This window comes from Calidris pugnax, unplaced genomic scaffold (genome assembly GCF_001431845.1).
Source record: "Calidris pugnax isolate Ruff unplaced genomic scaffold, ASM143184v1 scaffold352, whole genome shotgun sequence".
NCBI classification, from domain to species: domain Eukaryota; kingdom Metazoa; phylum Chordata; class Aves; order Charadriiformes; family Scolopacidae; genus Calidris; species Calidris pugnax.
Window position 1 is genome coordinate 345,265 of NW_015091110.1, and position 12,995 is coordinate 358,259.

General features: G+C 41.5%; 1 protein-coding gene across 1 annotated transcript in view; it reads right to left on the reverse strand.

Annotated features, from left to right (window-relative positions):
- Positions 1-12,995, reverse strand: part of WDFY4 (WDFY family member 4) — a 191,015-nt gene that overhangs the window by 146,853 nt on the left and 31,167 nt on the right. Inside the window, exons 16-25 of the mRNA XM_014958090.1 lie at positions 12,193-12,400; positions 11,842-11,918; positions 11,155-11,373; positions 7,801-7,985; positions 4,795-5,026; positions 3,720-3,871; positions 3,078-3,189; positions 2,774-2,964; positions 1,426-1,578; positions 957-1,030 (exon numbers count right to left, since the gene is read on the reverse strand). Coding sequence (XP_014813576.1) covers positions 957-1,030; positions 1,426-1,578; positions 2,774-2,964; positions 3,078-3,189; positions 3,720-3,871; positions 4,795-5,026; positions 7,801-7,985; positions 11,155-11,373; positions 11,842-11,918; positions 12,193-12,400 — 1,603 coding nt within the window. The remainder of the gene's footprint in view (positions 1-956; positions 1,031-1,425; positions 1,579-2,773; positions 2,965-3,077; positions 3,190-3,719; positions 3,872-4,794; positions 5,027-7,800; positions 7,986-11,154; positions 11,374-11,841; positions 11,919-12,192; positions 12,401-12,995) is intronic.

Sequence of the window (12,995 nt, forward strand, 5' to 3'; positions counted from 1 at the left end):
GAATAGTACAGGCCACTGTGATCCTGGAGTTACTGATTTCAGGATCGTTGAAGAGGAAAATGAGCTTGGGCACCAATTGCGCCCGGTGGGCAACTGCAGCGTTCTGACATCCATCTCTGTAAGAAAGCACAGTGACTATTAAAAGCTTTTACTGGAAAGAACCAAAATTTGCTGGGTTTCAGCTAAAAGGATTCTCAGGTTGCACTGATACTTTGCACCTTTGGCTTCTAATGTTGCCTTGGCAACACTTCAAACACTGTCAGACAAATTGAATATGTGTCAGCGATGGAGATCTGAAGATTTCTTTGTGTGTTCTCTACCCTTCCTATCTGCCCTCTCCCCCCAGAAACTGCTGCATTTCAAGGAGTTCAAAGAAAACAACATTATTGAATTTTCAAGCAGTGAGTTGGCAGTAATAAACGTTATTCCTGTAAAACTCAGCAAGGGACACCACAGAGCTCTGCACAGAGCTTTCTGGCACCAAAAAGAAGGAATCTAGCACCCTGCTCCACTCATCCCCTCGCCCATGCTGTGTCTCTTTGGGTACATTTAGCTCTAGTACAGCTGATGAGGGAAGATACTGTTATAAAAAAGCCTTCCTGGGTTGTGTTTTGGGTTTAAACACAACTTCAATAATAATTTTTTTATTATTATTTCATATTTGATTCAAAGATTCCATTTTCCCCTCCCCAGCAGACTGTTGAACTTTAACTGTATGGCATTGGTTTCATGTGAACCAGGTCACCAGGTAGCATTTCCCAGTCTGGCCCCACAGACATCTCAGAGGGTGGCCAAATCACTAACTCCAGCCTTGAAAGAGCAATATAGGAATGATTACTCCTAAAGTCCTCCGATTCCAACTAAGATTGGACCCTTCAAATCCACCTCCAGTTCCAGCTCCATGTTACAGGTGAACTTGTCCCACATGTTTCCAATTCAAGCACGAGTTTGTGTACCTGGAGGACTGCAAGATCTCCACGAGATGTGAAAAAAGTGTAAGGTCAAGATTTTCTGGTGCTTTCATCCAAAGCTGCAAGGCAAAGGAAAACAGGGGTTTTACTGCTCTGCAGAGCTGAGAGGACAGTAACCTGTGGCAGAGAAGCTGTTACAAGTTGTTCCAGGAGGACAACATCATAAACTCCCAGTTGTTTCTGCAATGACAACCTGCAGACACTGGAAAATCCCGGCCAGCATGAGAAGTTGCTGCTCCTGAGGTATTCCTGAGGAGCAGATCCTTGGGGTCTGCAGGAGCACTCCAGAAACTGTACTGGAGCACAGTGGGGGAGCTGTGGTGACAGAGGACCTGCCATTCCAGGAGCTACCACCTCCCCAGGTGAGGTGGATCCAGATAATGGATCCAGGAGGTGCTATGAACAAGCCATCTTTAATACAGCCAAACCCACAAACTAAAATCAGCAGTTTTACCTCAAAGTTGCAGAGAACATAATGGAATGCACTGTAATTCTTGATGACTGAAGACTCAAAGCCAAGCTCTGCTGTGCCCACGAGGGAGAACATTAACTGCAGAATCCTGTTGTTTAACAGCTGTGTCTTCCTCTTCAATAGGTAGGTCAGCAGCTGAAAAAAAAGAATTTAATAAATATCTTTTGAGTATCAATCTGTATACATAAACTAACATATAATACTTTTTAAATTTAAGACAAACGCAGAGTTCGCTTGGCTGTAATAGACATACATCTTATGTAAGCATCATGAAGAAAGTGAAGATCTCATTCCAGGCATATAATTTTGTGCAGAAAGTGAAAGGGTAAGTTTTTGAAGGAGTTTGACAACTCTGTGGCATCAAACAGGAGCAAGATACATGCCATATTATGTCAAATGGAATTTACAAAAAGCAACATACAAATATAATTGTAAATAAGCACAGTAGGTTTTCTAGATAATTCTTCATAGATGTATTCTTAGTTGCTTGCAAATGGTGATAGCTTAAAAACAAAGTAATGTAATGTTGGCGTCTTCAAATAAAAGACATTTCTGTGAAACTGCCAGTTTCTCAACTGAGTCTATCTTTTCTTTATTCAATGAATTCCTGATACAGTGAGAAAAATGTTCAGAAAGCCACTACACTTTGAATAGGGTGGGAGAAGTAGACATTCATTTGAAAATACATATTAAGACATGTTTTTATTAGTTGGCTGTAAAAAAAAGGTTTAGAGAGCCAAACAAAGAGCAAACCCACACCATTGCAGCATGATGATTAGTCAGGTGGAGAGAGCACTATTTAGCACAAAGTCAAAAGGAACAGCTCTTACACGAGCTAAAGGCTGGCACTCACCTACAAGACAGACTGGGCAAGCAATGTCTAAGTACAATAAATATCCTCATATGAATCGGGATCAATTTATAAACAATTCACAAATGGGGAAAATAGAGAGTTTATAATAAGTCATGCGTGAAGCCCTAATTTCAAGAGTCTTGTTTGGAAGTCTTCTTTGTTCCATAAGACTCTGCCCAGCCTACGCAGCATAATGTAGATGATACTGAACTCAAACATCACACTTGAGCCTTAATCCAGGCAATACTACATATAGTGCTTAAACCCAAACTCTTCAGTCTGCACAGATTTCAGGTCTGAAAGATGAATTTAGGACAGACAATGAAATCTAGACAACACTTGTTTATATCAACACAATTCCTAATACACAGGTTAAGTGCCTATCGCCAGATCGGTTCATTGCCATTGATGGGTTTTGGGATGAAGTTCTCCAACAGAGAGACTATAATGAGAATAAATGAACAAAGGAATATCTACCTGGTATCCATGCATGTGCCTCATCAATTTTTCACTCATTGGGCTACTGTTGAGGATGGAGTTGAGGACTTTGACAGCTGCATACATGGTGTGGTCATCACGGGCCATAGCAATGAGACCCAGGAGAATGGCAGGGCCTCCAATGAAGTTCAGGCTGGTAGCTGCTGGAGAGGACTGGAACACTCTCACCCCTAGGAAATTGCAGCGTTACTCTACCAGGAAGTTACATGGACTAAATCTGTTATTGGACAGAGAAAGGCCCAACTCTTAAAAAATATGAAACGCTAAGGCATAGTGCATTTACCATATTGGCCCACAGCAACTGACCCAATAGTCCGCAAGGAACCCGAGAGGTGTCCAGCAATATTCTTAGCTAGGAATATTGGAGTTGAACTGTCCCGAGAGCTAATCCCAATCTAAAACAGATAAAAGAGACATTGTAAGAAAAACCGTGGTGGTACCGAGGAGACAAAAAGTAACAGCCAGATGGTCTAATACCTTAGATTATTTTATTAATTTTAGACCATTTTCATTCAAGGTTGATTGTTAGGACAAACATTCACCCACCCAAAATATCCCACAGCCCCACTACTTCAACATGTCAGTAGGCCTGGCATTGGCAAGAATGTTAGAATAGCATGTGAAGGGTCATTGTGAAGGTCATTAAGAAATCACAGACTGAAATGAATTATCATTAGACCTGAAAACTATGGCTTCTGTTGCTGCTTCACAAAAGGCTTTTAACATTGTGTTCATACTGTCCAATCTATTCCTCTCCACAGATAAAAACAAAACTGTGAGTAGAACAGGGTTAAGGAAGGGGAAGAAAAGCTGGAAAAAAAAACCCTGAAGGTATGTAACTAAGACAAAGTCACTAACTTTACTCTAGGAAACCAATCAGAAACAAGAGAAAATGTGTTTAAGACAAATAATGGAAATTTGTGACCTCTTTGGCAATCAGCCGGCCATCTACTTCATTGTAGGAGCTCTTTATATCTTGGACCGTAGTGAGAGATGAGCACGTGGCATTGATTCCAAAAGAAATCTTCTCTTCTGCCACCAGAGGTGTAGGATTATGATCACTGTACTTGTCCTCACCTAAAACAAGAGAGATTATAAAACTCTAAAGGAATTTTGCATGCTCAATATTCAAGACAGGAGAGAGGCAGATGTAAAACAAGTGGAGGAAACCATAGTTTAGAGAGAAATCTGATTTTCACTTAACGGTATTCAGAAAAAAGCCTTGACCCTGTACAACACAGTCCACAGCATCTTGCCAGGGCTGTATTTTGACATAATTTTTCTTTCAGCAACTCCTTCCAATGCTTGGGAATTTCTGTTGTCCAGATAGACAGCATTCTGAGTATTTTCAGCCAAGCTTTTCACTCTGCTTTAGGCTGGAGCATCATCAGGTGAGACTATTTTGCTCTTTTCAAATGGGAGATGACCATCCCATTTCATTCTGAGCTCTAGCAGAGAGGTGAAGGTACTACTTGTTGAGCAAACAGTAATCAATAACTGAAATGTTTTGTCTGCCTGTTTAATAATTGAAGCTAACAGTACACTTTAGTTAAAAAGCCTCTTCATTAAATGGAATGTAACTTATTCCCCTACCCTTCTCTCCCCAGTGCTCTCTCCTACTCTGCAGGCATTTGCAATTAAAGATGATGATGCTTCTTTTTCTGCAGCACCATAAATGCAGAATGTCTCAGTTAAAGCTGCTGCTTTAATGTTTGTCCAACAGAAACTGCAATCTTACATCTCCTCAAGGACATGTTATCCCTCTTTACTCTCCAGCTCTCTCTGCTGCTTGACTCCTGCCCTTCTTTTTCTGTTCCATTTAGAGTATGTTACAAGATCCTCACTGTCTCTTGCTACAATCTTGTACAACACTCAGCAAGGCAGAGTTCCAGGCTTTTAGAGTGAGCTCCAGGCACAGCTGGAATACTAACAGCAAATTATAAAACTAAAAGGAGTGTTTGCCCTGACAAACAGTGGTGAAGATGGGAATTATCACATACCTTGAAGCTGTACTGCTTGGAAATTGCTACAATACTGTGGCCCAAGCTTATTAATCACCTCTGTGGTTTCCACAGAGATGGCTTCTTCAAATAAGTACATAGGGCCAAGGCGCCAGGTCAAGGAGGACTTCTGTTTCCAGATTCGAGGAGTAGCTATGTACCCATAGACATCAATAAAGGAAGTGGGTTCCATGGAAATGCAGCTGCCTGGTAAGGGCTGGAGATACTGCATCTGCAACAGAGGAAGAATTCACTGAGGACACCCAATACACTCAGGGTGTCTTAAGGTCTTGTCCCTGGAAAGTACTGCCTGCCCCCTCTTTCCTCAATGAAGTCTCAGTCAGCAAAGCAACACAGTTAGGAACTATTGTTTACAAATTGGACTTTCTGAAGTATCACAAACATAAGCATTTTGTAAGATCAAGCCTATGTTTTGTTCAAGAACCACAGAAAAAAAACCCTGTCTTAACCCCAGACTTGTTTTTCCTGTTCTAAACGCCATAACTCAGACTGTGACTTTCAACACAGACAGCCAAGTTACAGTGAGCACCTCCTACCATGCACCTAAAGAACAAACAGGTTTTGAAACAGTGTTGAAATGCATGAGTTAGCTTTAGTTAAAGTGACATAGTTTAGGAAATTGGACCATTGCTACCATTTCTTTTTGGTATCAAAATAAGGATTCAGCCTCCTAAACTGAATTTATTACTTTATTTAAATGTGGAGAGCTCTAGTATGTAGCATTTGGATTTATTTTTTTTAGTAGAGAGAAACTATATTGTACTTCAGGCTCAGACCTGCCTTTAACAAAGTACCACAAACATAAGCATTTTGTAAAGATCAAGCCTATGTTTTGTTCAAGAAAAACAGAAAAAAAAAAAGCCAACACTATTTTAACCGCAGACTTATTTTTCCTGTTCTAAACTCCATAACTCAGACTGTGACTTTCAACACAGACAGCCAAGTTACAGTGAGCACCTCCTACCATGCACCTAAAGAACAAACAGGTTTTGAAACAGTGTTGAAATGCATGAGTTAGCTTTAGTTAAAGTGACATAGTTTAGGAAATTGGACCATTGCTACCATTTCTTTTTGGTATCAAAATAAGGATTCAGCCTCCTAAACTGAATTTATTATTTTATTTAAATGTGGACAGCTCTAATATGTAGCAGTTGGATATTTTTTTTGGTAGAGAGAAACTGTATTGTACTTCAGGCTCAGACCTGCCTTTAACAATTTGCTGTGAGGATAAGAGACCCCAAAAATTTCCTGATCTCTGAGTACTGAGATGTAGAAGCACCACCCACCCCCAGTTCCACCGCCCTAAAATAGCTTTTGGTATTGTTAACAACCTTTGTGCAATTCTAACTTCTTACACAAACTCTTCTTCACCATACACATCAAGATGAAGGCTTGCATCCTCTCAGAGACCCCAGCACTGGGACCATCTTTTATTTACTAAATTCTTGTTTTATTTATTATGAACTGCTTCACCGTATGTTAAACACATTTGCTGTGAATTCTTTAATCAATTGCAATGCTTAGGCCTAGTTTTATTGATGACTTTCAGTCTCATTTGAAGGAAGGCAAATTAAATTAAATTTTCATTCTTGAAATGGATATAGGTCCCAAAAGGCATTTAGAAGACAGATCATTTTTCTCAAGTATGGGAAAGAGAATATTTGGAATTAAACAGGTTGCTTTTACAAGGGAAGTATAAAACACACAAGTGAGCTTTGCATGTGTTGAGATTGATTTGAAATATGGGAACAAGGAGGAAGAAACCAAGGTTACAAGATCCAATTAATAAGAGGATTCTATTCAAAAACAAAACCAAAAAGACACTACACCAGACAGCTGCAACAGAAACAGGCTGCATTTTCAACGTTGCTGCTCTGAAACATTCAAAATACGAGTATCAAATCGCAGAAATAATTTGAGATTAGCTACAAAACCAGGAGCATGATGATAATGATAACATAAACCAGCGGTTCTTCTCATTTATCCTGTGGTTTATGAACCCTTCAGGTGCATTTGGATTGCTTTCTTGTGATAACTCATGCAACCTCAGAAATTCCCCATTTGAGAACTGACTCCTGTGTAACAACAAGCAATGGAGCAGTAGGGGAAGTAGTAGCTACACCAACATTTGCAATTATAGCACTGAAATTTACCAACTTCTCTTAATTGAAGCATTTCTTTCATTTCTATTTACTCAAAAAAGAATTATTATTTTAATCCAAGAGCTATCACACATTGAACACCTATCTGTTCCTGAATGCTTAGAGTGCCAGTGAGGAAAAGGCCACTGGTTGTCCACCGGGTGTAAGAGGAAGAGGACAGCTCCAAATGTGCCTGTGTAAGATGCTTGAGGAAACACCATCCACCATGGGATCCTTGCAAAGAGCTGACCAGTCACAGAAGCTTACTTCTTTATGACCTTTCCTCTTTTCCAAGCCTTTCTTCAAAAATTGAAGCTCCCCTTATCACTCATCACCTTTGTAAGTTTTAGACTAAATCCAAAGCACCTTCAGTTTAGGGTTCTCTGATCACAAATTAATGTGATGTACTTTTTACAGATGAAAACATCTGAAAATCTTGGGAGTAAACTGCATGTGCCTCAAAATCACTAACCAATTCAGAAAATTCTGGCTTCAGGGTACAACTGAATTTCATCAGTATAACCCTGAGCCACCTGTAAACTGGGTAACCCCAACTCTCAAATGAACGTCACCACTCAAAATTGCCCTGGTTATCTGCATGCTGAGGGGGGAACTACTTCAAAGCATTAGTATAAACTGGTAACATAATTCTGAAAAGCAGCACAGATACTTTTTGTATGGATTTCTGACTCCATTCAAGCACAGGGCAGAGTGGCACGTGTTAATATATGCAAATCATCATGCTTTGAGTCTCAGGTTAATACTGAAGAGTCATGGTATGTGCATGGGGAAATGAAAATGAAAAGCAAATGTCAGGCACAAGGCCTACACAGAGAGCCTTTACCTTCGCAGAGCCCAGCATCTGAGCATTTATATAAGCTGACACAATGCAGCTCTTCTTTGCTTCCTTAGCAACTGTCACTGTGAGATGATGCCACTGGCCAGTCACCACCAGGTTGCCACAGCCAAACTGGACTTGCCCTGGAAATGGGGAGGGATTCAGGACCTCACCCTCAGGTTCCATGATATCTGTAACAGCAAAAAGAGAGGGCAGTCAATAGAAAGTCTCTCTTACCTTCCCTTCCCTCTGAAACACACTATCAAATATGACACAAAGAACGTGACTCTGTAGGTGGGGAGCAACTTGGTGCTGTTCTGTTCAATGTCTTCAAAACGTTCCCTGAAGGTCTGTTACCAGGACCTGAAACTTGCACAACTCTCCCTCCAGTGTGCCATACTCCTAAATAACACCTTCCAGCTGCCTCGATGCTGCAAAATCAGGCTGAACTGGGACAAAACCAACATATTTCAAGAGGAGAACCCCTCAGGATATTCACTGAGTCAACCAACACAGAAAACAAAGTGAATTCATGAGATGATAAAACTCTGTGTAGTTTTTATGGAAAGAGGCAAGCTGGGATTTGTAACCTCATCTAAGGGAATCAGAGCCCTCCCACAATGTCAGCTGTGCATGAAAAATCCCAGCTACTATTCCCACTCCATTTCCAACCTCCTCTGCAATGTTCAATCACATTCACATTTGAAGTACCTACTCTGCTCAATAAGGGGAAAGGGATAAATGTCAATAAGGCAAAAAGATTAATAGTCTGGCATGATAGAAAACATTCTAAAAGCTTGACTGAGAAGAGCCTTACCGAGTGGCTGGAATTCCACCTCTTCTGTGGAAATGACCAAAGAACGGTCCTGTGGGAAGAAGCTCACTGAAAAACAAACAAATTCTTGCTCTGTTCTTGACATGTGCCTCACGACCGTGAGGAAACGGAGCGGGTGACTGTTGTGCACCAAACCAAACCTGCTCACAAGAAACCAGCAGGAGAGCGACAGGCCACTTGAGGGAGGGAACATCCTGGTGCCTGTGGACAGGAAACAAAAAGGCAGTAAGGAAGCTGGTTTCCTGCTTTGTTTCATTTGTAGCCCCAACCATACAAGACCCAACATTAGAAAATGAAGTTTAATTTCCATTCTTTTCTATTACATTTCCGTGCCTATCTTCAATAACATAGAGACTGGGCATATGAGTGTGTGCACATGTATAAATGACTTAAACTGACTAATGAGAAGTGACTACTCCATGCCATGGAGCTTATAAATTTGGAAGCACTTAGCCAGAAGCGAGTCTTCCCAAAGCTGACTAAACTGAGAAAGCAAAAGGTACAGCCATGACCTAGTTCATGCAATAGAAGATTCTGATCTACAGGAGTATCCTATTTTGTGTTCAGTGACAGTTTCTATTCCTTCCATGGGAGATTACCCTAAAATCTGGTGGCTCTTACTTGCTAAGACTTGCAATCCTATGACTCTATGGAAGTGCTTACCCATGCCAATTCCTCCTGAGACAGATTGCTCTGCACTGGGTCCCAGGACAGTGGCCAAGGTAGGGAGGTATAAACACCTACAAAAGCAAGCAAGCACCCATTCATCAGAAATGCAAAATCATTCCTGAAGGTCGTCTGTGACTTAATACTGCAGAACCACTATTGCAAAGCAGAGTCTATGCTATCACAATAAGACAATAATTAAATAGGTTGGCAAAATTACTGCAAGGCAGGCAGCAATAGGGCACAAGGAATGACTAAGATGGAGAAAAAAAGCGATTAGTTGCTGTCTCCAGAATAAGGGGTTGAATACTGCAGAGCAGCTAAAGAGAAAAGCAACAGCAGCAATACCCATATCCTTCCATGGACATGTCACATTCATCAGAAATGCAAAATCATCCCTGAAGGTCGTCTGTGACTTAATACTGCAGAACCACTATTGCAAAGCAGAGTCTATGCTATCACAATAAGACAATAATTAAATAGGTTGGCAAAATTACTGCAAGGCAGGCAGCAATAGGGCACAAGGAATGACTAAGATGGAGAAAAAAAGCGATTAGTTGCTGTCTCCAGAATAAGGGGTTGAATACTGCAGAGCAGCTAAAGAGAAAAGCAACAGCAGCAATACCCATATCCTTCCATGGACATGTCAAACTCCACAAATGATGGAGCCAGAGCAGCGCTGCGGAGCTGGAAGTGTCGAGGGGACGTCATGGAGATGAGAGTCATTGCAGTCTGGAGTGCCAGAGTAGATCCCTTAGACACCCAAGGAGAGCTGCTGACAGGCACAACTGTCTGAGGATCAGTTTTACTGTCCACTGTGTCCTCTTCTGAACCTACAAGATCAACACAGTGCCTAGTCAGATCAGTGTCTGAGGTACTTTTTTCAATCACAGGCTGTGACCGTAATCAGTTTATCCCTGGTAAGAACAGCTTCTTCAAATAACAGTTCCCCAGCAGCCTGAAGAAATCCTCAGCCACACACAAAAGTGTCGCACTGAAGGAATTTCAAAACGGGAAGCTGGGAGGAGAGTTTAGCTGACAGAAATGATAGCCATATTTTCTCCCCACACATCCTCAGGCAGTTCTAAATTTCACCTTTGGTAAAAAAAAAAAAAAACAAAAAACAGTTCCCGACCCATTGGTTCCATTTTCTTTATACACAGACCATTCGATTCTTCTATAACAGAATAACCACCAACACGTGGGAAAGGATCTGAAGAATGACTGCAAAGAACATAAACCCCAAATTTGCACCATGCTCTATCAGGTGTCTTATCAGCATGAGAACAGTTTAGGCACCAAATACTACTACTATAGCCTTTCATTTGCAAGGACTTGGATGGAAAATGGCCTGCATGAGCAAGGAATGTCTTCAAAACGTTCCCTGAAGGTCTGTTACCAGGACCTGAAACTTGCACAACTCTCCCTCCAGTGTGCCATACTCCTAAATAACACCTTCCAGCTGCCTCGATGCTGCAAAATCAGGCTGAACTGGGACAAAACCAACATATTTCAAGAGGAGAACCCCTCAGGATATTCACTGAGTCAACCAACACAGAAAACAAAGTGAATTCATGAGATGATAAAACTCTGTGTAGTTTTTATGGAAAGAGGCAAGCTGGGATTTGTAACCTCATCTAAGGGAATCAGAGCCCTCCCACAATGTCAGCTGTGCATGAAAAATCCCAGCTACTATTCCCACTCCATTTCCAACCTCCTCTGCAATGTTCAATCACATTCACATTTGAAGTACCTACTCTGCTCAATAAGGGGAAAGGGATAAATGTCAATAAGGCAAAAAGATTAATAGTCTGGCATGATAGAAAACATTCTAAAAGCTTGACTGAGAAGAGCCTTACCGAGTGGCTGGAATTCCACCTCTTCTGTGGAAATGACCAAAGAACGGTCCTGTGGGAAGAAGCTCACTGAAAAACAAACAAATTCTTGCTCTGTTCTTGACATGTGCCTCACGACCGTGAGGAAACGGAGCGGGTGACTGTTGTGCACCAAACCAAACCTGCTCACAAGAAACCAGCAGGAGAGCGACAGGCCACTTGAGGGAGGGAACATCCTGGTGCCTGTGGACAGGAAACAAAAAGGCAGTAAGGAAGCTGGTTTCCTGCTTTGTTTCATTTGTAGCCCAAACCATACAAGACGCAACATTAGAAAATGAGGTTTAATTTCCATTCTTTTCTATTACATTTCCATGCCTATCTTCAATAACACAGAGACTGGACATATGAGTGTGTGCACATGCATATATGACTTAAATTGACTAATGAGAAGCGACCACTAGATCTCCATGCCATGGAGCTTATCAGTTGGGAAGCACTGAGCCAGAAGTGAGTCTTCCCAAAGCTGACTAAACTGAGAAAGCAAAAGGTACAGCCATGACCTAGTTCATGCAATAGAAGATTCTGATCTACACGAGTATCCTATTTTGTGTTCAGTGACAGTTTCTATTCCTTCCATGGGAGATTACCCTAAAATCTGGTGGCTCTTACTTGCTAAGACTTGCAATCCTATGACTCTATGGAAGTGCTTACCCATGCCAATTCCTCCTGAGACAGATTGCTCTGCACTGGGTCCCAGGACAGTGGCCAAGGTAGGGAGGTATAAACACCTACAAAAGCAAGCAAGCACCCATTCATCAGAAATGCAAAATCATCCCTGAAGGTCGTCTGTGACTTAATACTGCAGAACCACTATTGCAAAGCAGAGTCTATGCTATCACAATAAGACAATAATTAAATAGGTTGGCAAAATTGCTGCAAGGCAGGCAGCAATAAGGCACAAGGATTGACTAAGATGGAGAAAAAAAGCGATGAGTTGCTGTCTTCAGAATAAGGGGTTGAATACTTCACAGCAGCTAAAGAGAAAAGCAACAGCAGCAATACCCATATCCTTCCATGGACATGTCAAACTCCACAAATGATGGAGCCAGAGCAGCGCTGCGGAGCTGGAAGTGTCGAGGGGACGTCATGGAGATGAGAGTCATTGCAGTCTGGAGTGCCAGAGTAGATCCCTTAGACACCCAAGGAGAGCTGCTGACAGGCACAACTGTCTGAGGATCAGTTTTACTGTCCACTGTGTCCTCTTCTGAACCTACAAGATCAACACAGTGCCTAGTCAGATCAGTGTCTGAGGTACTTTTTTCAATCACAGGCTGTGACCGTAATCAGTTTATCCCTGGTAAGAACAGCTTCTTCAAATAACAGTTCCCCAGCAGCCTGAAGAAATCCTCAGCCACACACAAAAGTGTCGCACTGAAGGAATTTCAAAACGGGAAGCTGGGAGGAGAGTTTAGCTGACAGAAATGATAGCCATATTTTCTCCCCACACATCCTCAGGCAGTTCTAAATTTCACCTTTGGTAAAAAAAAAAAAAAACAAAAAACAGTTCCCGACCCATTGGTTCCATTTTCTTTATACACAGACCATTCGATTCTTCTATAACAGAATAACCACCAACACGTGGGAAAGGATCTGAAGAATGACTGCAAAGAACATAAACCCCAAATTTGCACCATGCTCTATCAGGTGTCTTATCAGCATGAGAACAGTTTAGGCACCAAATACTACTACTATAGCCTTTCATTTGCAAGGACTTGGATGGAAAATGGCCTGCATGAGCAAGGTAGACTACTGGGATATCTTAAGGATTACAAAAAGCAGTGTTTTTTATTCACATCTTCATTTTA